The sequence below is a fragment of the Dendropsophus ebraccatus genome, chromosome 12 (genome assembly GCF_027789765.1).
Source record: "Dendropsophus ebraccatus isolate aDenEbr1 chromosome 12, aDenEbr1.pat, whole genome shotgun sequence".
In the NCBI taxonomy this organism is placed as follows: Eukaryota; Metazoa; Chordata; class Amphibia; order Anura; family Hylidae; genus Dendropsophus; species Dendropsophus ebraccatus.
The window spans coordinates 7,569,599-7,595,002 of NC_091465.1; the positions used below are offsets into that span (position 1 = coordinate 7,569,599).

General features: G+C 47.6%; 1 protein-coding gene across 1 annotated transcript in view; it reads left to right on the top strand.

The window, feature by feature from the left end:
* The window catches only part of DNAJC11 (DnaJ heat shock protein family (Hsp40) member C11), a 104,736-nt gene that overhangs the window by 51,702 nt on the left and 27,630 nt on the right, over nt 1-25,404 (top strand). Inside the window, exons 6-8 of the mRNA XM_069948129.1 lie at nt 12,072-12,200; nt 14,172-14,294; nt 24,524-24,597. Of these exons, the coding sequence (XP_069804230.1) occupies nt 12,072-12,200; nt 14,172-14,294; nt 24,524-24,597 (326 nt within the window). The remainder of the gene's footprint in view (nt 1-12,071; nt 12,201-14,171; nt 14,295-24,523; nt 24,598-25,404) is intronic.

Below are 25,404 nucleotides of genomic sequence, written 5' to 3' on the forward strand. Positions count from 1 at the left end.
CAACAAAGCATTGCTTACCTCTCCCTGTGCCCACAATGCACTGCCTGTCAGGACACGGGACCCCTGCCGGAAGGCTTTTTCCCCTATGCTGTGATGACGTCAGGACTCGGGGGTCAGGGGGGGAATGTCTATCCTGGCTGATGGACTGACGGCTTAGCCAGTCATTGACTGCAATTTTGGTCTTGCCCGAGTCATTGACTCCATCAGTCCATCAGTCGGGTCGTGGTGTGTGCTGCACATTAGATCCCGGAGTGGCAATCCAGCTTTGAAGAGGCACGGGAAGAGGTGAGTTATTACCCTTTGGTAATTTCTCCCTTGTTATTTCCGTCCGTGCCCCTGCAATAAATAAATAAAAAAAAAAACAAAAAAAAAAACAGAGGAGGCCGACTTCTCCTATAAATGTCCCAATTCTGCTTAAAGGGGCACTCCCGGCAATAGCAGTATATGCCTGAGAAAGGGGTGTTATTAAATAATAAAGCACACTTACCTCCCTGGCTCCCACGGCACCACCAATATCTCACTGGCTCCATCCTATTGTGACTTGTCGGTGCGTCGCTGCAGGCCTGCCCAGCCAATCAGCAGCTGCAGTGGTGACATCCCTTATTATGATCCAGCACTGCCTCTGCCCTGTCGATGACTGAATTGGAGAAGAGGCCGATGTCATGCTCGTACAGTATCATAGTATATAGGTTTGCATACATCTATCAGTCTGCGTGTGAATGTGTTAGTCCTTACTGACACTTTGTAATGTTATTCATGCATTAGAATCAGTCAGAAAGACGATTATCCGTAGAATCAGGAGCCGCATGTGTGGCTGCCGTCTATAGTGGGCACCTAGAAAACTTATAGTGCTGGCGCAGCGTTACATTGTGTCAGCAGAACTCACCTGGACATGCAGGTATCTGGACCCTCCATGGCTGTAGAGGGCGGCAGCCTCAGGACACAGTGCATCTTTCTCGGTGCACAGTCCCCTATTTTTCAAGTATTCAGATTTTTTTTAAGGAAAGGGCTAGAAGTGGTTTTGCCGGGTTCCCTGTACCAATAAATAATCTGCTGAGTTAAGGGCTCTCCATGGGACTGAAGCTTTACAAGCTGACACACGGCCAAGGAGATTGGCAGCTAATTTCTTAGTGTTTTCAGCGGCCCCGCTCTGCGCTCTATCACCGTATGAAAGCCAGGACGACCCCAGGGAAAGCGCAGGAAAGACCGAAGTTTTTGTTTGAACTGAAAGACAAAGTGCAAAAACTCACTGAGGGTGCATGACCGAGATGTGGACGTGTCACTAGGAGGATGCACGCGGCACCTAGGGGTATAATGTGGGTGTTTTAATCCTCCCACTATCACTGAATGACATAAATAACTAAAACCCCATCCTGCTCTAAGGAGCTGTTCACACATTCTTCATGGTTTACACAACAAAATCCACATCACAGTCCACGTCCCCTGCCAGCAGATGGGGTTCTGTGTCTCCGCTCATATGCACTGGACCTCTAGGCAGGTTTCTGTCCCCGTGGAAATAAGTGATGTCACTTCTGTGTATTCTGTATGACAGGGAAATAAGACTAAAACTCCATCCATTCTTGTGCAAATCTATGGTTGCTGCTATGTATATACTCATTCGGTTTTCACTCAATGTGGTGCAAACAGATTAATATACAGCGGAGTCCCAGTATTGTGACCTGCAGCTAATATCCAGAGTAACCTGTGCGGCACTGACGGCAGCTAGATGGACAACCCTTTACCAATCAATTGAGAAGACAGCCCTTTACCAACCAGCGGAGAAGACAGCCCTTTACCCACCAGCGGAGAAGACTGCCCTTTACCAATCAATAGAGAAGACAGCCCTTTACCCACCAGCGGAGAAGACAGCCCTTTACCAACCAGCAGAGGAGACAGCCCTTTACCAACCAGCAGAGAAGACAGCCCTTTACCAACCAGCAGAGAAGACAGCCCTTTACCAACCAGCAGAGAAGACAGCCCTTTACCAACCAGCAGAGAAGACAGCCCTTTACCCACCAGCCGAGAAGACAGCCCTTTACCCACCAGCGGAGAAGACAGCCCTTTACCAACCAGCAGAGAAGACAGCCCTTTACCAACCAGCAGAGAAGACAGCCCTTTACCATCCAGCAGAGAAGACAGCCCTTTACCAACCAGCAGAGAAGACAGCCCTTTACCAACCAGCAGAGAAGACAGCCCTTTACCATCCAGCAGAGAAGACAGCCCTTTACCAACCAGCAGAGAAGACAGCCCTTTACCAACCAGCAGAGAAGACAGCCCTTTACCATCCAGCAGAGAAGACAGCCCTTTACCAACCAGCAGAGAAGACAGCCCTTTACCAACTCCCTACTTATCTTCCCCTCATAATGTTTCTAAGTAAAGTGGGGAGAGGGGAGGAGTAGGTCTCCTCCACTAGATAAGTTGCTCCAGTAGATAGACCAGTAGATAGGGGAAATTACCCACTGAGGGGTACCTATTAGGTAGGCCCCTGGTTACTAGTTTTACCCCTATTAGGTAGATGCCCCATGTAGGTACTTCTCCCAATGAAGTAGGTTCTGCAAATGAGATTTCTCCTATTAACCGGCCTCCCTGTAGTTTCCCAGTAGTCAGGTTTCCACTGTATGTGTTGTATCCCCAGTTGCCAGACCCCCTCCCTTAGGTAGTATCTGAAGTAGATAGATCCCCACCCCCATAGTAGTTAGATCCCCACCCCCATAGTATTATATAATATACCCATTAGTCAGGGTGCCCATATAGATAGTATCTTAAGCGGCCAGCCCGTTTTATAGTCAGTGGCCAGCCCCCCTTATAGGTTGTATAGTCCGTGGCCAGCCCCCCTTGTAGGTTGTACAGTCAGTGGCCGGCCCCCTCTTGTAGGTTGTATAGTCAGTGGCCACCCCCCCCCCCCCTTGTAGGTTGTATAGTCAGTGGCCAGCCCCCCCTTGTACCCTTGTAGGGTGTATAGTCAGTGGCCAGCCCCCCCCCCCCCCCCCCTTGTAGGTTGTATAGTCAGTGGCCAGCCCCCCCCCCCTTGTAGGTTGTATACTCAGTGGCCAGCTGCCCCCTTGTAGGTTGTATAGTCAGTGGCCAGCCCCCCTTGTAGGTTGTATAGTCAGTGGCCAGCCCTCCTTGTAGGTTGTATAGTCAGTGGCCAGCCCCCCTTATAGCAATCTATTTGGTTGAGGCCGTGTTCACATGTCGCGGTTGTGTAGCAGTAAGGTTGCAGTTTTGTTAGGATTTCAGGCACCACTGTAGAAGATTTGCAATATCACCAGGCGTTATAATTTGAGAGATTTGATGGGCTGTGTTGCATCGGTAGGGTTATATCCCCCTCCCCACCATACACATAAGAGCTGCATATCCTTTGTCTTGGCCATAAGTAGTAGGGAAGCTGAGCGGTTCATGTATCCGTTCTCATTGCTGCGCCGCTGATGGAGTGTTGTCTCACAAGCCTTGTAGACGACGGTGAAGATTCATAAGTACTCCGCAGACGGGAGCCTCAGATTTGTCAGAGTTACCCAAGTGAATGCTCCCGTAATGCCTCAGTGGTGCGCCTGTCTCCTGGGGGGAAGGGGGATATGATCGATTCTCATGTGTTGGTCTTTCTATAAAACATAAGTCACCCAGAGCGTCGTCCAAAAGACGGGAAAGTTTGTGTGTACAGCCCCGCTCTCCTCCAGACTCCTCAATATCCATCCCAGAAGCTCCTCATAGACTCCAGGTCACTTATTATTGCTCTTACCCTTTACATTAAGTGCAGCATCGCATGATATGTATATAGCACTGCTCATCCAGAGCTTCCTGGTACATGACCAGAACATTTAACACACAGACCTGTAAGACCTTCTGGGACTCATGCTATTCAGGGTCTTGGATAAACTGGGTAACCGCACCTTCGAACGTTGAAGTTGCGGCCATCGATGGATTTCTCCTATGAAATAGACAAACATAATATTTGGAACACAGAAAAAAAGACAAATTTGATCAGCTCTCCTAGAACACCATTCACACTGGGCAGGAGCATGTTGCTATGGCTGACACTGCAAACACACAAAAACACAGAAAAATTCAACAACTCACCGCAATGGCAAGGTACAGACCCAATACAGACATGAAAATCATTGAAAGCAGAAGAATCTCCATAAAAATAATGAGGCTCTTGGTTACCATTTGCAAACAGTGTAAACCACTCCACCACGATAAGGTGGCCCTGTACTTCAGCCTCTCCATGTAATAGGTCTATGCTTTGGGCATGCAGGATCCATCTAATACTGGCAGAAATAATAACCACCTGGGTGGGATGAGTGGACTGTACGACCTAGTAGAGGCCGCCACTCCCCTTAAAACATAATGTTTGCAATGTGCATTGGTGGGAAATTCTCCTCTCCTGTGCTGCTGACTGAGGGAGGAGAAGCAGCTGCTGCTTACTGGAGGGGTGGCTGCTGCTGACCTGGGGGGAGCTACCGTCTGGGAGGAGAGCAGTGGATGGACGGTGAGGAGTGCCACAGATTGGGGTGAGCTACAGACTGGAGGGAGGGCTGCAGCAGACTGGCAGGAGGAGTGCTGTAGATGGGGGTGAGCTACAGACTGGAGGGAGGGCTGCAGCTGACTGGCAGGAGGAGTGCTGTAGATGGGGGTGAGCTACAGACTGGAGGGAGGGCTGCAGCTGACTGGCAGGAGGAGTGCTGTAGATGGGGGCAGAACTACTGACTGGAGGAAGGGTTGGTGCTTGGGGAGGAGAGGTGCTGCATACTGTGAGACTGTGGGTGGAAGCTCCTGCAGATGGTGGGGAGGAGAGAGCTGCTGCATACTGGGGGGGGGGGGGGTTCTGCTGCTGCTGACTGGTAGGAGTGCTGCTGACTTGAAGTGAGTGCTGCTGGAGACTGGGATAAGGAGAGGTGCTGGAGACTGGGATAAGGAGAGGTGCTGGAGACTGGGATAAGGAGAGCTGCTGGAGACTGGGATAAGGAGAGCTGCTGGAGACTGGGATAGGAGAGCTGCTGGAGACTGGGATAAGGAGAGCTGCTGGAGACCGGGATAAGGAGAGCTGCTGGAGACTGGGATAAGGAGAGCTGCTGGAGACTGGGATAAGGAGAGGTGCTGGAGACCGGGATAAGGAGAGGTGCTGGAGACTGGGATAAGGAGAGCTGCTGGAGACTGGGATAAGGAGAGGTGCTGGAGACTGGGATAAGGAGAGCTGCTGGAGACTGGGATAAGGAGAGCTGCTGGAGACTGGAGGAGGAGTGCTGCTGGAGACTGGGATAAGGAGAGCTGCTGGAGACTGGGATAAGGAGAGCTGCTGGAGACTGTGGAGGAGGAGAGCTGCTGGAGACTGGAGGAGGAGAGCTGCTGGAGACTGGGATAAGGAGTGCTGCTGGAGACTAGGATAAGGAGAGGTGCTGGAGACTGGGATAAGGAGAGCTGCTGGAGACTGGGATAAGGAGAGGTGCTGGAGACTGGGATAAGGAGAGCTGCTGGAGACTGGGATAAGGAGAGCTGCTGGAGACTGGGATAAGGAGAGCTGCTGGAGACTGGGATAAGGAGAGCTGCTGGAGACTGGGATAAGGAGAGCTGCTGGAGACTGGGATAAGGAGTGCTGCTGGAGACTGTGATAAGGAGAGCTGCTGGAGACTGGGATAAGGAGAGCTGCTGGAGACTGGGATAAGGAGAGCTGCTGGAGACTGGGATAAGGAGAGCTGCTGGAGACTGGGATAAGGAGAGCTGCTGGAGACTGGGATAGGAGAGCTGCTGGAGACTGGAGGAGGAGAGCTGTGGATGGGGAAGTTACTGCTGACTGCTCCACCCAGCCATACAGTTCAGCATAATAGCAGTGGGTCCTTCTTTCTTCTGTATTGTTGGTGCAGCCTTACCATGAGACCCCCTGCAGACAGCCCTCCGCTGCTCACTTCCCCCACTTAGGTCTCTAGTTGGGAATTGTAGGGTTTCATGTAGATGAATGGCTGTCATGGTAATACATGGACAGACCGTGACCCCTTAGAAGAAGCCTCTCACATGGAGGTAGGGGTCTGTATGCCTTAGCAGGACCTCTACCCCTTATCAGTATCAGGGGGACCTTTCTCTGTACTCTGTTATAGACAGGTGATGTGTTTTCTTATGTTAACAACCTTTTGTAGCTTTCACTGCACACGTACAGATGCTGGAAGTCATTGACAGCAGTGCAACTGGCGCCATCTACAGGCCACTACAGGGAAGCGCATCCACACTGGCTGGAAATTTAAAGGGCTTTACCTTTACAATGAAATAATAAAAAATCACCATAAGTCTTCTATCCGTGTTCTCATTGTTACCCCCACAGGCTGTGAACCTGCCCCATTGTGATGCTGCCTCCCCTGAATGCCGGCTGTGTAGCAGCGAATTCTCAGTTATGTCAGGCCTGGTAACAAAGCACATAGCTCACTTAGAGTCTATGAAAAGCTGGGTGAGGACCCCTCGTAGGGCTCTACAGGGGTACGCGATATATAGAGAATAGAAGAAGTGGTACTCACCAGTTTTCAGTTGCCAATCTTTAATAAAGTGCTGTAAAATCCATTACAAAGCAAGGGAGAGAGTGCAGACATAGTACACCCTGCAGCTCTACAGGGGTATTCTCATCTCGCATCTCTCATGATATACCATTATTTTGTGATCAATGGGCATCCGACCTCTTTAACCCTCACCAATCCTGAGAATGAAGGGCCGCAGCATTGACTCAGCACTGTGGCCTCTTTGCAGTATTTCCTTTCACAGCAACACCACTTAAAAGGGGTAGTTCACCGAAACCAGTGGTGTATGCTCTCCAGTGTGACACAGTGCTCTCTGCTGCCACCTCTGTCCATGTCAGGAACTGTCCAGAGCAGGAGAGGTTTTCTATGGGGATTTGCTGCTGCTCTGGACAGTTCCTGTGCCAGACTGGAGGGCATACACCACTTCCTGCATGACATACAGCAGCTGATAAGTATTGGAAGACTGCAGATTTTTAAATAGAAGAAATGTACGAATCTATATATTTTTCTAAAATCAGTTGATTTGAAAGAAAAATAATTTTTTAAATAGAAGTAATTTACAAGTCTCTTGCACTTTCTGGGACCAGATGATTTTAAAGAAAATTGGTGAACAATCCCTTTTTAAGAGGGGTCCGCTGCAGTCCCCTACATAACCAGGTAGCATGGGGTCACTGTTGTGCAGTAAAGGACATCAGATCCCCATTGCCATGTAGTAGTAGCATATCCATGCAATATGTCATCACTGTGACTACCTTAGTGGTCTCTCAGCTCTCCCACTCAGCCAGATTGGTTGCTACTTACTAGGATTTAAAAAAAAAAAAAAAAAAACTTTCTCAGACTTCACTATCCTGGAGGTGTTCTTACCCCTGTGTGATCCTTACAGTGGGATTTGCTTCCTCCCCTCCCCCCAACTTATAATATATACGGACACAGAGGGAGAGCAATACGCGGGTCACGTCTTCCAGAGCGGCGGCGGATTAGGAAACACAAGGGGGAGTAATCCATTTCAGGAGGGGCCGACACGAGCGAACAAAGAGCGTGAATTCCGAAAGCAAATGCGTTTTTGAGAGGGGAGATTGTTTCATAAATCACGAGCACGCCTCGTCCTCCGAACCCGAGGAAACTTACAGAGAAGTGTGCAGCGGCCGCCGCCGCCGGGGGAGGAGGGGTGACCTCACCCACACCGAAGATATGAGTACAAATGGAAATGCGAATTCCCACACGTGTTTTCCCAGCAGCCTGTAAAGCAGCGCGGTCCGGGCCGGGGGGATCGACTGCTGAAATATCTCCTATAAATAGTGCGGCTAATCACGCGGAGTAGACTACGCGGATTAATTTGGGGATAACATTCGTCATAATTGAATCCGGCGAGGAGGGGGGCGGGCAGCGTGATGAATCGTTAACCTTTTCTCCCCGTTTAAGCTGAGAGCGTCGTCTCCAGAAAGGCCACAACCACTGTAAAGAAGGGAAGGAAGCAATACCATTAAGCCGCATGGCACCGTAATGTGTCGTCGGCGTTCCCTCGGCTGCAGACTTAATCAGTTGACTGGATTTAGCGCGCCTCATTTCTTTTAATGGCTGTTGCTTTGCTGATCCATCTTACCAGAGTATTTTTTCTTCCTCTTTTTTTTTTTTTTTTCTCTCTCAACTTTTTAAAGGACAACAGAATTCAAAAAGTTACAGAAAGTTTTTGTTTACCTGCTTTTAAGCTTAATTTTCTCATGACCCTCCCATTCATCCCCCAAAAAACAAGCATCCGTTCTGTCCAAGATTGTGGGTACAGAGTCGCTTTAAGTCCTTATTACACAGAGCGGCTCCTTAGTTGTCCCGGCTGTGGGTTTCGAGTCATTGTTAGCTGTAAGACCCGGCCACCACCCATCGTCAGTGCTCTTACAGAAGGAAGGAGGTTGTTAGCCAAAATCTTGCGATACATGCCCCCATCCATCTTCCCCTCAATGCAGTGCAGTCATCCTGTCCCCTTTGCAAGATGACCACATGACCTTCTCCCATGTCTTCTCTGGATCATCCAGATGGTCATTGGTGACGTCACACGGGCCTGGCCATGTGCTGGTGTGAGCAGGGGGACCGTGTGTGCCCTGCAGGATTATAATGAATGATGGTGTAGTGTTACTAACAGTAATCTATGAGACTGTGGTCCCAGCTCTCTCCAGGTCAGTGACCAGGTCCTCCTGTATAGTTCTGGCCTGATTTTTGACCTTTTTCCCAATAATCCTTACCCCATGAGGTGAGATCTTGCATGTGGCCCCATACCGAGGAAGATTGACAGTCTTGTGCTTCCTCCATTTTCTAATAATTGCACCAACAGTTGTCGCCTTCTCACCAAGCTGCTTGCCTATTGTCCTGTAGCCCATCCCAGCCTTATAAAGGTCTACACACAAAAACACTGAAAAATGCAACAGCTCACCACAATGGCAAGATACAGACCCACTACAGACATGAGAATAGTTAAAAGCATAGACTTGGAATAGAGCAACAGGGCACATGCCCAACCACCGCACTATTCCTTTTCTTACTAGCTGTGGTCTTATGGCCACCAGTCAGGGACTCAGCAGTCAGACTCCCACCAGTCTAGTATCCACTGCTTCTAGCCTGAATATCCCTATAATTGTAGACATAAGGGGGATATAAAGGGTAACTATTGTTCTGCTTCGGCCAATAGATTGTAGATAGTTTGTAATGTGTGATGAGTAGTATACAAAATTACCGGAAGTCCCATAGATTGCGTTACAGTACAAGTCTATGGGGCTTCCAACAGGTCTGTATACTACTCGCTTTGGCAGCGGATTACGCACTTGCTGCGAACTTTAAATGTGTATTCGCCACTGTAAAATAGTAGTAACCTTACGTAGATGCCGACCTATCCAGCATGTTTCACCACACTTGCCTTGCTGCGTTTTTTTTATAGATTTGGTGCTACCTGCGCCATTTTTACCCTGATGCATTTAATGACCCTTGATAATTCTTTCTTGACTCCCTTCTGATACATATTAGTATCCGACCCTGCTCCCTTCCAGAACCTGTTAGTATCCGACCTTGCTCCCTCCCATTACCTGTTAGTATCCGACCCTGCTCCCTCCCATTACCTGTTAGTATCCGACCCTGCTCCCTCCCATTACCTGTTAGTATCCGACCCTGCTCCCTTCCAGTACCTGTTAGTATCCGACCCTGCTCCCTCCCAGTACATGTTAGTATCCGACCTTGCTCCCTCCCATTACCTGTTAGTATCCCACCCTGCTCCCTCCCATTACCTGTTAGTATCCCACCCTGCTCCCTCCCATTACCTGTTAGTATCCGACCCTGCTCCCTCCCATTACCTGTTTGTATCCGACCCTGCTCCCTCCCATTACCTGTTTGTATCCGACCCTGCTCCCTCCCATTACCTGTTAGTATCCCACCCTGCTCCCTCCCATTACCTGTTAGTATCCCACCCTGCTCCCTCCCATTACCTGTTAGTATCCGACCCTGCTCCCTCCCATTACCTGTTAGTATCCGACCCTGCTCCCTCCCATTACCTGTTAGTATCCGACCCTGCTCCCTCCCATTACCTGTTAGTATCCGACCCTGCTCCTTTCCAGTACCTGTTAGTATCCGACCCTGCTCCCTCCCAGTACATGTTAGTATCCGACCCTGCTCCCTCCCAGTACATGTTAGTATGCGACTCTGCTCCCTCCCAGTACATGTTAGGATCCGACCCTGCTCCCTCCCAGTACCCAACTATGCTTCCAATATGTATTAGTATCCGCCTCTGCTCCCTACCGATATCTGTTAGTGTCCAGCTCTGCTTTGTGTTCCGTGTTAGTGTCAGGCTTCGGTGTCACTCCTCATACGTGTTAGTGTCAGGCATCGGTATCACTCCTCATACGTGTTAGTGTCAGGCATCGGTATCACTCCTCATACGTGTTAGTGTCAGGCATCGGCGTCACTCCTCATACGTGTTAGTGTCAGGCATCGGCTCTGCTCCTCATACGTGTTAGTGTCAGGCATCGGTATCACTCCTCATACGTGTTAGTGTCAGGCATCAGATCTGCTCCTCATACATGTTAGTGTCAGGCATCGGCTCTGCTCCTCATACGTGTTAGTGTCAGGCATCGGTATCACTCCTCATACGTGTTAGTGTCAGGTATCGGCTCCGCTCCTCATACTTGTTAGTGTCAGGTATCTGTGTCACTCCTCATACGTGTTAGTGTCAGGTATCGGTATCACTTCTCATACGTGTTAGTGTCAGGCATCGGTATCACTCCTCATACGTGTTAGTGTCAGGCATCGGCGTCTCTGCTCATACATGTTGGTGTCAGGCATCGGCGTCTCTGCTCATACATGTTGGTGTCAGGCATCGGCGTCTCTGCTCATACATGTTGGTGTCAGGCATCGGTATCACTCCTCATACATGTTAGTGCCAGGCATCGGTATCACTCCTCATACGTGTTAGTGTCAGGCATCGGTATCACTCCTCATACGTGTTAGTGTCAGGCATCGGTATCACTCCTCATACGTGTTAGTGTCAGGCATCGGTATCACTCCTCATACGTGTTAGTGTCAGGCATCGGTGTCACTCCTCATACGTGTTAGTGTCAGGTATCGGCTCTGCTCCTCATACGTGTTAGTGTCAGGCATCGGTATCACTCCTCATACGTGTTAGTGTCAGGTATCGGCTTCTCTCCTCATACGTGTTAGTGTCAGGTATCGGCTTCTCTCCTCATACGTGTTAGTGTCAGGTATCGGCTTCTCTCCTCATACGTGTTAGTGTCAGGTATCGGCTTCTCTCCTCATACGTGTTAGTGTCAGGTATCGGCTCCGCTCCTCATACGTGTTAGTGTCAGGTATCGGCTTCTCTCCTCATACGTGTTAGTGTCAGGTATCGGCTTCTCTCCTCATACGTGTTAGTGTCAGGTATCGGCTTCTATCCTCATACGTGTTAGTGTCAGGTATCGGTATCACTCCTCATACGTGTTAGTGTCAGGTATCGGCTTCTCTCCTCATACGTGTTAGTGTCAGGTATCGGCTTCTCTCCTCATACGTGTTAGTGTCAGGTATCGGCTCTGCTCCTCATACGTGTTAGTGTCAGGTATCGGCTTCTCTCCTCATACGTGTTAGTGTCAGGTATCGGCTCTGCTCCTCATACGTGTTAGTGTCAGGTATCGGCTTCTCTTCTCATACGTGTTAGTGTCAGGTATCGGCTCCGCTCCTCATACGTGTTAGTGTCAGGTATCGGCTCCTCTCCTCATACGTGTTAGTGTCAGGTATCGGCTTCTCTCCTCATACGTGTTAGTGTCAGGTATCGGCTCCTCTCCTTATACGTGTTAGTGTCAGGTATCGGCTTCTCTCCTCATACGTGTTAGTGTCAGGCATCGGTGTCACTCCTCATACGTGTTAGTGTCAGGTATCGGCTCCGCTCCTCATACGTGTTAGTGTCAGGTATCGGCTTCTCTCCTCATACGTGTTAGTGTCAGGCATCGGCGTCACTCCTGTGTAATCTCTGTTGTTCTCACCGTTTGTTGTTGTATTTATTTTTCCTTATTTTCTCCCTATTTCTTATTTCTTGCCTCTCAGGGGACGATTAGTGTTGGCGTCGATGCCACGGAGCTGTTTGATCGCTATGATGAAGATTTTGAGGACCTGCCAGGAAGTGGCTTTCCCCAGATTGAAATTAACCGTATGCACATCTCGCAGTCTATAGAGGTAGGCACAGCTCATCTCTCTCCATATACACATATATCTGAATGTGCAAGGCTCAGCAGCCCCACGTAGCCTCTGAGCAATGCCAACGTTTTATTCTTATTTGCCACGGCCTCATCTTTATTTATAAAGATCTCTCAATTATTAGCTTAGCTGGGGACTCATCTGCATCGGGTGGAGACACCACCGACTAGATAAATAACAGAGGATACTTGCGTCCTATGTGTTAGGAGCAGACACGATCCGCGTTAAACGTTCCAGACCAGAGTCACAGTGCCACGAAATCTAATGTGGAATACAGCATGTTACATACAGGGAATGGCCACCTTGTTGGACCTCATTTCACCACACCCACAGCAATTCATCTCGGCATAGATCCATCTAGGATTCGTTTTGCAGGAATATCAGCCCATGCAGACAAGATGGTTCTCGCAGGTACATTAGATGGCGGTCCTAACAAATCCCAAACAGCCTGGTCTACTTCATCCCAGAGATCGGTCTATAGGATTCAGGAATTATAGGAATCTGGGGACTGGAAAGAAAGGAGAACTGAAGCTGATCCATGACTATACAACCCTTGTGGATGATGCATTGTCCTGCTGGCAATCTTATTCTGCCATAGAGGAATCAGCAGCCATGGAGGGATGAACCTTATCACCGCCATGCTTAGATAATCCCTACTGTCCAAACATCCATCCACAGGTATCAAAGGAGCCAAGGTGCGCCAAGAAAACACCCACCACAATAACATCACCTCCACCAGCTGCCACAAAGGGCTCATCATCTTCTGATGTTTGTTTCAAACCCCAAGGGCCCTATTCCACCAGACGATTATCGTTAAATCGTTCGAATCTAACAGATAATCGTTCGGTTGAAATGCAGTTAACGATTACCGACCAAACGAGAAATCGTTGATCGCTTTATAAGACCTGGACTTATTTTTATCGTTGCTCGTTCGCAAAACGTTCGCATTAAATAAGACGTCGTTCGGTTGTTCGCAGTAGATACGAACGCAATAGCGAAGAAATATCGAAGAAAAAACGATCGCAAATACGATCATAAGTAACGATTATCGTTCCATGGAAATGAGTGAACGTTTTCAGGTCTTTCAGATAATCGTCCGGTGGAATAGGGCTCTAACTCTCTGATCAGCAAGGTGCCACAGAGATCTGGATCCATCTGACCGACCATGTTTCTCCACAGAGATCTGGAACCATCTGACCGGCCATGTTTCTCTATAGAGATCTGGATTCATCTGACCGGCCATGTTTCTCCACAGAGATCTGGGTCCATCTGACCGGCCATGTTTCTCCACAGAGATCTGGATCCATCTGAACAGCCATGTTTCTCCACAGAGATCTGGATCCATCTGAACAGCCATGTTTCTCCACAGAGATCTGGGTCCATCTGACCGGCCATGTTTCTCCACAGAGATCTGGATCCATCTGAACAGCCATGTTTCTCCACAGAGATCTGGATCCATCTGACCGGCCATGTTTCTCCACAGAGATCTGGATCCATCTGACCGGCCATGTTTCTCCACAGAGATCTGGATCCATCTGACCGGCCATGTTTCTCCACAGAGATCTGGATCCATCTGACCGGCCATGTTTCTCTATAGAGATCTGGATCCATCTGACCGGCCATGTTTCTCCACAGAGATCTGAACCCATCTGACCGGCCATGTTTCTCTATAGAGACCTGGATCCATCTGACCGGCCATGTTTCTCCACAGAGATCTGGATCCATCTGACCGGCCATGTTTCTCCACAGAGATCTGGATCCATCTGATTGGCCATGTTTCTCCACCATCCAGTGGTGTAATTTTCACTCTTTTGCCTCCTGGCAGTGTAAATGTTGGAAGGGCGTCCATCCCTTATACAACGGCCGTTCACTTTATAGTCATTAATGGTGTTGTGTTTTGTTTCCTCTCTTCCTGGAGTATTTATCAGACTGTTTTCCTCTTCCTTCCAGGCTCCTCTAACAGCGACAGACACGGCCATTCTCTCCGGGAGCCTCTCCACTCAGAACGGGAACGGGGGCGGATCAATAAACTTAGCATTGAGACGAGTGACCTCGGCCAAGGGATGGGGAGAGGTAAGCACCGTGGAAAATAAACACTGAAGATCTCTACATCCGCCCGAGCGAACAAACAAGAAAACGCACACGCAGCACATTATGAATATAAATTGCCCAACAGGACGGAAAGGTAGTTTGCAAACTGGTGTTTATATAATTATGGCTGTCTACCATCCTGTCAGACACAAAGGTTTTATACATCGCTGCCTCCGTGTGAAGGACAAAACTAATGGGATCTTCTGCCGCGCTCAGCCTCTCGCCTTGTACTACAGGCCCTGTATCTGCTCAGGTGATTAAGGGGGTATCAATTATTACCAAGGCCCCCGGGCCGCTAGTTAGTAACTCGTAGAGAACGCGGAATATGCTAAACCCGCCAGAGAGGAATCATCTGATCGGGGAAATCAAATCCATAACGGCAAAGAGCTAAAAATGGCTGCAGCCTCGTTGTCCCTGGTGCCTGTCCTCTGTACCCCGCCTGAGCCACCAGTGTCCTGGATGGGGTGTAGGGGCCCAGGGTCACAGGATTTCAGGATAGAGAGGGGGAGACAGACAGGGTCACTTAGAGATCGGGAGACATACTGGGTCACGGAGAAAGAGGGGGAGATGGGCAGGGTCACGGAGAGAGGGGGAGACAGGGTCACAGAGAGAGAGGGGGAGATTGGGTCATGGAGAAAGAGGGGGAGACAGACAGGGTCACAGAGAGAGAAGGGGAGACAGACAGGGTCACAGAGAGAGGGGGAGACCGACAGGGTCACAGAGAGAGGGGGGAGACAGACAGGGTCACAGAGAGAGAGGGGGAGACAGACAGGGTCACAGAGAGAGGGGGAGACAGACAGGGTCACAGAGAGGGGGAGACAGACAGGGTCACAGAGAGAGGGGGAGACAGACAGGGTCACAGAGAGGGAGGCAGGTGAACAGTCACAGAGTAAAAGAGACAGACATAAGAGACAGAGACATCTGGCAGTCTGGGATTTCAGGACTGTAGACTACATAGAGACTTGTGTGTATATAGATGGCCCTGTCTGTGCTCGCTGTATAACCCGCCACCTCCTTTGCTCTCCGATTTCCTCTTTCCTTCCATTATTCCCTGGATGTGATAACCAATGACCCATCATATAAATTGCTGATTTCCTGCTTTAATGTAGCAGGTATAAATGTGGTTTCTGGAGAATGCATTTGCAGCTAATTGCACAGACTCTGTGTAGCCAAAGGCAAAGTTGCATAAAAAATTCTGTCCTGCCATAAGAATCCATACACCCCCCTCCTCCTACAACAACCGAATTAGATTTCTCATTCCTGAATGTCACAGGATACACCAGAGCAGTGTCACTGATGTTAAAGGGGCCCTCAGCCTAGAAATATATATTTACTGCCATCAATTGCTACAATATTCTGGGGAATTAAAGTGTAAGTGTCTATTTTTTTTTTTTTTTTTGAAGAAATCAATAGTTCAAGGGATGATAAGAAACACTGTAATAGATTTTATTAAAGGGATACTCCAGCTAAAATATTTTTTTTCTTTCAAATCATCTGGTTTCAGAAAGTTATACAGATATGTAATATACTTCTCGTTAAAGATTTCCAGTCTTCCCATACTTTACAGCTGTTGTATGTCCTACAGGAAGTGGTGTATTCTTCCCAGTCTGACACAGTGCTCCCTGCTGCCACCTCTGTCCATGTCAGGAACTGTGCAGAGCAGGAGAGGTTTTCCATGGAGATTCCATGGAGATCCAGTGCAGTGGCATATCTCCATGGAAAGCCTCTCCTGCTCTGGACAGTTCCTGCCATGGACAGAGGTGGCAGCAGAGAGCACTGTGTCAGACTGGAGAGAATACACCACTTCCTGCAGGACATACAGCAGCTGTAAAGTATGGGAAGACTGGAAATCTTTAATGAGAAGTATATTACATATCTATATAACTTTCTGAAACCAGATGATTTGAAAGAAAAAATTTTTTTAGCTGGAGTATCCCTTTAATAAAATCTATTACAGTGCTGAAAGAATGGACATTTTTAAATAGAAGTAAATTACAAATCTATATAACTTTCTGAAACCCGCTGATCTGAAAGAAAAAGATTTCCACTGGAGTACCCCTTTAAGCAAAAATTACCTTCTGTGCTCAAAAAGCTGTTTTGCGGCCTCTCCCCCTCTTTTCTCTGTGTCCATTATGGTCTTTGTAGAGGGGAGGGGGTGAGGGAGCACGGAGAGGAGACAAACCACTCATGTATAGCAGAGAGCAGAGCACAACATGCTGCAGTCTTACCTCTCACCAAGTTCCCAGACCTGCAGTGACCTTTCTGACCTGTGAATCCAGCATTTTATGTGCCCAGACAGTCTCCAAACTGTACAGCCGCTTGTCGTCTCTCCCTACTAACTCATCCCCCTCACCCTCTCCCCACTCCATAGGTTATAGTATTTCTTAAAATCGCTTGTACAAATGTTTTTCTGCAAAAAAATTAATAACAGCTACACTTTAAATAAAGTGTGTTTTTATTGCACCCTCTCCTGTGCTAGTGCTTGGGAAGCAATAATGTGATGGATAGGGGGAGGAGCTTAGGGTTTCTGGATGGACACGCCCCTGATGGAGCAGCGTTTTATCCGCTGGCAGGAAGTCTTCTAGGTGTTCTCCGTCTGCCGACTCCTCATTCATCTCAGGGTTTAGTGCCCCTTTAAGCGTTCCCAGCTCTGTCTGTAATTTTTAGTGAGTATATAAATACAGCATCTTTAACAAGCGTCGGGTACTGCTGAGACTGAAGAATGTCAGATTAACATTGAGAAGCCGATGTGAAAGTCACCCACAGTATAGAAAATGAGACCGTGGAAGCGCTCGCTCCAACTTCAAAGGCTGCGCTCAAGCAGAACTGCTGACATGGTTTAACATGAGACTCTGGAGAGCAGTCTCCAGCCACCTGTGAGACCTAAAATACAGCCGAGTGTAACCAAATGGAAATGCAAAAAAGCAGCCATTCATCCAAAGACCCTTAATTAGATTCCGAGAGGAGAGGAGTCGCTTATCAGACAGCCGGGTCTTCTCCGGAGAGACCTCTCCTCTTTTATTCCGGAGCGCTGGGCCCGGCAGAGAACCGAGACTCCTCTGCCAATTCAAGAGATGAGATTGAATAAGATACAGCGCTTATAATCTAAGGGTTGAATGGGGCAGTGGCCCGGGGCCAGGAGGCTTCCATGGAGGATGAAAGGAGAAGGCATTTAAGTGATTACGTTATTCACCAGCCGCGACCTTCTGGATTTCCGGGGGAGGAGGGGGTGCGGTCGCCATCTGATTTTTTTTTTTATTAATTTTTTTTTTTCTGTTTGTCCTCACTCGTGGTGTCTAGAAGTGAAGCTTGTGTTTTGGGCTTCATAGGATTCATATTGGTAATGAATTCCCTGCACTGATATCTGTAACTAAGAGGCTTAGGCTGCAGTATCGCATGTAATCCCATTACACACCACCCATCATAATTGCATTTGCCGTCACTTACATTTGCCGTCGGGCCAAGTTACTTTGTTTTTACTATGTTACGGGTTGTGGTAGTGCTGGTGTGCTGATGTAGCAGAGGTGAATTTCTTATTAGGTATCTGTGAGTTGTGACGGTTGTGTAGATCGCTGAGCTCTGCGCTGCTACGTGTGACAAACTCCACTCTGCTGTACGTTGTGTAGGTGCAGCTGCACAGTCCAGGCATCCCTGTACCTTATACATAGGGACGGCGTGCTTGCACTGAAGACAATGGGCACCCACGTTAAGAACTATTATCTGGATCAGGGTAGTACTGGAAAGTCTTGGTCCTGCTCTTCCAACCAATGTCGGACATTTTTAGCCATGTGACATATCACATTGTCTTGTTGGACATTCCTATCCGCCCCCGGGGAGACAATCAGCATGCATGGATGTATGTGATTTGCAGGAATGGATTCATACCCAGATCGACTAAGGGCGCCTCCACATGGATGAGAGGCCTAGAGAACATGACCTGTTAATAACACTGCCCCCTCCAGCTTGTGATCTCCCAGCAATTTCTCTGTTTCTTGCTTGATTCAATGACATCCATCCCATGAGGCAGAAAGGTGATTTATCAGAGAAGACAGCCCTTTGCCGATCAGCAGAGAAGACAGCCCTTTACCATCCAGCAGAGAAGACAGCCCTTTACCAACCAGCAGAGAAGACAGCCCTTTACCATCCAGCAGAGAAGACAGCCCTTTACCATCCAGCAGAGAAGACAGCCCTTTACCATCCAGCAGAGAAGACAGCCCTTTACCAACCAGCAGAGAAGACAGCCCTTTACCAACCAGCAGAGAAGACAGCCCTTTACCAACCAGCAGAGAAGACAGCCCTTTACCCACCAGCAGAGAAGACAGCCCTTTACCATCCAGCAGAGAAGACAACCCTTTACCAACCAGCAAAGAAGACAGCCCTTTACCAACCAGCAGAGAAGACAGCCCTTTACCCACCAGCAGAGAAGACAGCCCTTTACCCACCAGCAGAGAAGACAGCCCTTTACCATCCAGCAGAGAAGACAGCCCTTTACCCACCAGCAGAGAAGACAGCCCTTTACCCACCAGCAGAGAAGACAGCCCTTTATCATCAAAGTCTAATTCCGATAGCCCCATACACAGGAGAGATCACTCATCTGTTGTGTTACACATCTTGCTTCCCCCTTATACGTTATAATGGTGAGCTGTTCCATTGTAGACGACGTTCACCTCTCACATCAATGCTGCTTGGTACTCTACATGTTCCATGTTACTTATTTACAATAAGAACAGTTCACATTGCACAGTGCCACAAATACGGCCACCCGTGTCCTGAAAACCAATCATTATTCCTCTGTGCAAATCTGATAAGTCATCCCTTTCACCCATAACATCAGCGAGGGATATGTGTGCAGACTATGGCGCCTTATATACCCACCGAGCCCCACACTGACTGCACGGGACTCCTTCAGAAGAGCTACACGCTGCCAATGCTTAAAGTAAGAAGTGGTGGTAAAAGTGAAACGCCACTGTGTTGTATGTAAGAATCTAAAAACTCAAATATATCTAGATAATAGTTCTTAACGTGGGTGCCCATTGTCTTCAGTGCAAGCACGCCGTCCCTATGTATAAGCTACAGGGATGTGAGGAGGGTGGAGGGGTCGGTATATACTGTTGTACATGCTCTCCGACACGGGGACTAAAGATATTCTGATGCCTTCAGAAAAAAACGTTTGAGAAGAGCAGCTCTGGAGCACAAACTGCTGCTTTAGAACATCATACTAATATTGATAGAGCAAAGACTTCTATAAAAGGTATTTTATTTGGAGGGAGAGATGGACTTAGGATTGGTATAATCGTGTGTTATATAATATGGCAGACCTGGTGGTTTATGATCAACTAATGAAAGGGGGAAGACAGGACGGTTTTCTCTTTCTAAGCTCTGTTGGCGAGGAGCAAGGAAAAAAAAAAAAATATATATATATATAATGTGTATATGTGTGTATATACACTCACTGGCCACTTTATTAGGTACACCTGTCCAACTGCACGTTACCACTTAATTTCTAATCAGCCAATCACATGGCGGCAACTCAGTGCATTTAGGCATGTAGACATGTTCAAGACAATCTCCTGCAGTTCAAACCGAGCATCAGTAAGGGGAAGAAAGGTGATTTGAGGCCTTTGAACGTGGCATGGTTGTTGGTGCCAGAAGGGCTGGTCTGAGTATTTCAGAAACTGCTGATCTACTGGGATTTTCACGCACAACCATCTCTAGGGTTTACAGAGAATGGTCCGAAAAAGAAAAAACATCCAGTGAGCGGCAGTTCTGTGGGTGGAAATGCCTTGTTGATGCCAGAGGTCAGAGGAGAATGGGCAGACTGGTTCCAGCTGATAGGCAACAGTGACTCAAATAGCCAACCATTACAACCAAGGTAGGCAGAAGAGCATCTCTGAGCGCACAGTACGGCCAACTCTGAGGCAGATGGGCTACAGCAGCAGAAGACCACACCAGGTGCCACTCCTTTCAGCTAAGAACAGGAAACTGAGGCTACAATTTGCACAAGCTCATCGAAATTGGACAGTAGAAGATTGGAAAAACGTTGCCTGGTCTGATGAGTCTCGATTTGTGCTGCGACATTCGGATGGTAGGGTCAGAATTTGGCGTCAACAACATGAAAGCATGGATCCATCCTGCCTTGTATCAACGGTTCAGGCTGGTGGTGGTGGTGTCATGGTGTGGGGAATATTTTCTTGGCCCCTTGGGCCCCCTCTTTGGGCCCCTTGGTACCAATTGAGCATGGTTGCAACGCCACAGCCTACCTGAGTATTGTTGCTGACCATGTCCATCCCTTTATGACCACAATGGACCCAACATCTGATGGCGACTTTCAGCAGGATAATGCGCCATGTCATAAAGCTAGAATCATCTCAGACTGGTTTCTTGAACATGACAATGAGTTCACTGTACTCCAATGGCCTCCACAGTCACCAGATCTCAATCCAATAGGGCATCTTTGGGATGTGGTGGAACGGGAGATTGGCATCATGGATGTGCAGCCGACAAATCTGCGGCAACTGTATGATGCCAACATGTCACTATGGACCAAAATCTCTGAGGAAGCTTCCAGCACCTTGTTGTATCTATGCCACCAAGAATTGAGGCAGTTCTGAAGGCGAAAGGGGGTCCAACCCGTTACTAGCATGGTGTACCTAATAAAGTGGCCAGAGAGTGTGTGTATGTGTGTGTATATATATATATATGTATATAATGTGTGTGTGTGTGTGTATATATATATATATATATATATATATATATATACACACACACACAATATATAATATTGTATTTATTGTATATTGTGTATATTTATACAATATATAGTAAATGGTAACACTGTATCCGTATACATCCTCTTGATGTCATGGCGTATCACATTGTCCTTGAGATGCTATTACCGGGTCGGAGGTCTAAAAAGACGCGGATCAGCTGCGACTGTGACAGATTCCATAATATCAGAGTGTTTTTTCCCTGTAACCGGGGGACGAGGTGTCAGCTGTAACCACAGGGGAAAACCATAGCAAAAGAAAATCGATCCACTATTATATATGTGCACGTGTGGCCTTTTCTGGCCTATTGGGAAATAAAAAAAAGTAAATACTGCAAAAAAAAGGAACTAGAGGACGACTGTGTCCATCCTATAATACACGTCAGATGAGAGCAAACATATTCTAAGGTGATAAATGATGAAAATTAAAGGGGTATTCCACTCAAACACAACTTCTGATATGTTGCTGCCCATGGTGATTCTAACAATTCCTTCCATATTTGTTATTATCTATTCAGTCTCCTTCCCCCAGTTCTCAGCTGCTGCTTTCTGCTGAAGACACAAAAATCTTGTGACCTTTTCTGTCTGTTTCCCTCTCCTACCCCCCCCCCCCCCCCCTTCTGAGGCGGGTGATGAAAACAAGTCCCTGGCAGGCTGTATCTGCTACATTGTAGCTTCTTTGTAAAGCTGGGAGGGTTATTCTGAGGTTAATTTGCTGATGAACTCACTGTGATTATCCCTCCCGACATTACAAAGAAGCTACAATGTTGCAGATAAAGCCTGCCAGGCACTTGTTTACATCAGCCACCTCAGAAGGGATGGAAGTATGGAAGGAATTTAGTCTCACCATGGGCAACAACACATTAAAAGTTATGTTTCAGTGGAATACCCCTTTAAGGAAAGCTTAAATATAGAGAAAAAGGCATCAGTTCTATTATATGTAATCCCAACATCAAACCAGATCCCAAAACGAATGCAGACCACAGACCTATCTAAGGCCCTATTACACGGGACAATTATCGTGCGAAAAATCGTCATATCGTTCGAATTTAAACGATAATCGTTCTGTGTAATTGCAGGCAACGATCGAAAACACGTTCATATGTCGTTGATCATTGATTTAGATCTGAACCTAAAAGTATCGTTAATCATTCGCTAATCGGTCGCTGTAATTCCAAGTTCCGCATTTTTTCACTAATCGTTCAGTGTAATTGCCCATTGTTTTCCTGAGATCAGAAGGAATAAAGGATTGCAATAACGATCGTAATAACGACCGTATCTAATGACCATCGTTCTGTGTAATTTGGTGAATGATTTCAGGTCAATGGTAAACACTCTTGTTTGCGATCGTTTATCGTTAGTCGTTAAAAATCGCTCTGCGTAATAGGACCCTAAGACTGGGATCATATGCTTCTTGCCAGGTCCAGGTGCTGCCACATTGTGTCCCCGTTTTGTCCAGCACCAGGACCCAGTGCGATGTAACATCACTAAGGTCTACGGCACAGAAAGGGTTAATGTCTACAGCTCTGGTGTGCTGTGAAGGGGTTAATTCCTGTTAGTACCAGAGAAGAGATTACTGTAAGGATGCTGGGTGATCTTGTGAAGGGGCTATTGGCATCCTTTTGTGGTCTGGAGCAAAGAAGGGGTTAATGTCTGCATCCATGGTGGCCTAGGCAGTGAAAGGATTAATGCTACCTACCTGGGATCCAGTGGATTACTCTCCTTTTCTGTCTCTGGAGTTGTCTTGGCTGTATTCAGCTTTGTGTTCCTGCAGTGCATTCATCATGGAGTTGCGTACAGGAAGGGGATAGAGAGGACTGTGCAGCTGTAACTCTATGGCCACATGTTCTCTCTGTGATCATGGAGATGAGTGCAGGGAAGGGATAGAGAGGACTGTGCAGCTGTATCTGCATGACTATACAGTTCTCTCTATGACCATAAAAATGAGTGCAGGGAGGGGATAGAGAGGACTGTGCAACTGTATCTTTATGACCACACAGTTCTTTCTTGAACCATAGAGATGAATACAGAGAGGAGATAGAGAGGACTGTGCAGCTGTAACTGTATGACCACACAGTTCTCTCTATGATCATAGAGATGAGTGCAGGGAGGGGATAGAGAGGACTGTGCAGCTGTAACTGTATGACCACACAGTTCTCTCTATGATCATAGAGATGAGTGCAGGGAGGGGATAGAGAGGACTGTGCAGCTGTAACTGTATGACCACACAGTTCTCTTTATATTCATAGAGATGAGTGCAGGGAGGGGATAGAGAGGACTGTGCATCTGTATTCTTCTCCCTATAAGCTAGCAGAATGATTTATGAATAATTCAGGAAGGGAAGAAGCCAGTATGATTTTCTAATTTCTTGCATTTCCCAGTATTGAAGGGGTTAAAGAATTATTCACCCTTTGTTTGTTTTGTTTGTTTTTTTCCATGAAAACTATTCACATACTTATGCAAAGAAAACCATAAATAAGCCGGCGGGTTGGTTGCAGGTTAATAAATGTGCATCTATCAGCATATAATGGCGCCTGTGGCGGTGGCCGCTGCTCCTCACTCGTGTCGTCTCCTGAGTAAAGTGCAAATATGCAAAGAAAAAAAAAATCCCTGTTCTAATGATCTTCAGTCTGAGTCACAGGAGGTCGGAGTGTGTGGACGAGGGGGTAACAAGTATAAACCTATTTCCTAAATCCTGCTCCACCTATGGCCTGGCTTCATAAGAGACATGTCAGTAGACTCTGTGTGATACCGTCATAGACCGGAGCCAGTGTCACATTCATCTGCCAGAAGAAGGGAAAAGTACATTCTTCTCAGATATAGAAACAACAGTGCGGTGTGAACTACAGACTGACTGGTGGAAAGGATCCTCTCCTCTCTAGTAATGTTTACATGTGTCTACATTATTTACGGGGAGGCAGTACTATCTGTGCCTACATCACTTACAGGGAGAGACAGGGAGGCAGTACTGTCTGTACCTACGTCACTTACAGGTAGAGAGAGGGCAGTAGTACTGTCTGTACCTACACCATTTACAGGGACATGGGGAAGCAGCTTTATCTGCACCTACATCATTTACAGGGAGAGACAGGGAGGCAGTACTGTCTGTGCCTACATCATTTACAGGGAGGCAGTACTGTCTGTGCCTACATCATTTACAGGGAGAGACAGGGAGGCAGTACTGTTTTTGCCTACATCACTTACAGGGAGAGACGGGGAGGCAGTACTGTCTGTGCCTACATCACTTACAGGGAGAGACGGGGAGGCAGTACTGTCTGTGCCTACATCACTTACAGGGAGAGACGGGGAGGCAGTACTATCTGTACCTGCATGATTTACAGGAACATGGGGAGGTAGTACTGTCTGTGCCATCACCATACAACAAATAATGCCTAGAAAAAAAATGTTTGTCTTTACTCATATAGCTTCTTTTCCTTGTTTTCAGCTAGAGTTTGGAGCTGGTGACCTTCAGGGACCTTTGTTTGGACTTAAGATATTTCGGAATCTAACACCAAAATGGTAATGTTACTTTTAGTTATTTTTTGTATTTCTTTGTTTTGCTGTTTCCCTCCATACTTCTTGCATGATATTCTTTAAAAAGAGTGGCTGAAAAAAAAAAAAACCACACACACACACACACACACACACACACACACACACACACACACACACCCCTCCCTGATCCCCTGCCATTCCAGCAGCTCTGGCTGAGAGCACTATAAGAATAGATACTCACCGCCCCCAATTTCCCACCGCTCCCAGTCCCCGCACATCACTGCTGCTTCCTTGTTCCTATGACCCCTGGTCCCCGCAGGATCTGCTCAGCCAATCACTGTCCGTCGTCCCTCCCTGCCATTGTCCTGTAGAGACAGCGCAGTCATCGGAAGAAGAGAAAAGTAGAGGTGACCGGGAGCGTTGCAGCAGCAAAGAGGGTGTTGGAGAGGGTACGGCGGCTTTGGCCTACGCGGCTTCAGTCTATGGAGGCCTTTAGATTTGATAGATAAATAATGCAATAAAGTTCTGGCAGGGCCCAGGCTGGCTGATCTGCACTTTGTAGACTCATTCGGTGCTCGCCATGTAGACTGACTTGCACAGGATTCTCCATCTGTCTTTTAGGACGTATTCACATTGCCTCAGAAATCCACATATCTGGTGCAGAAGCGGCTCCATACAGATATCTACCTCCTGTCACCCATCCGGCTTCTAGATAGACACCGGTCCCGTGTACAATAATAAATTTGGCGCTTCCCCTGCAGAATTTATCGCTCCATGATGGAATCTTTATCGCCTTTAATCCATAACGCTGAAGTGCCCATTTACCCCTCC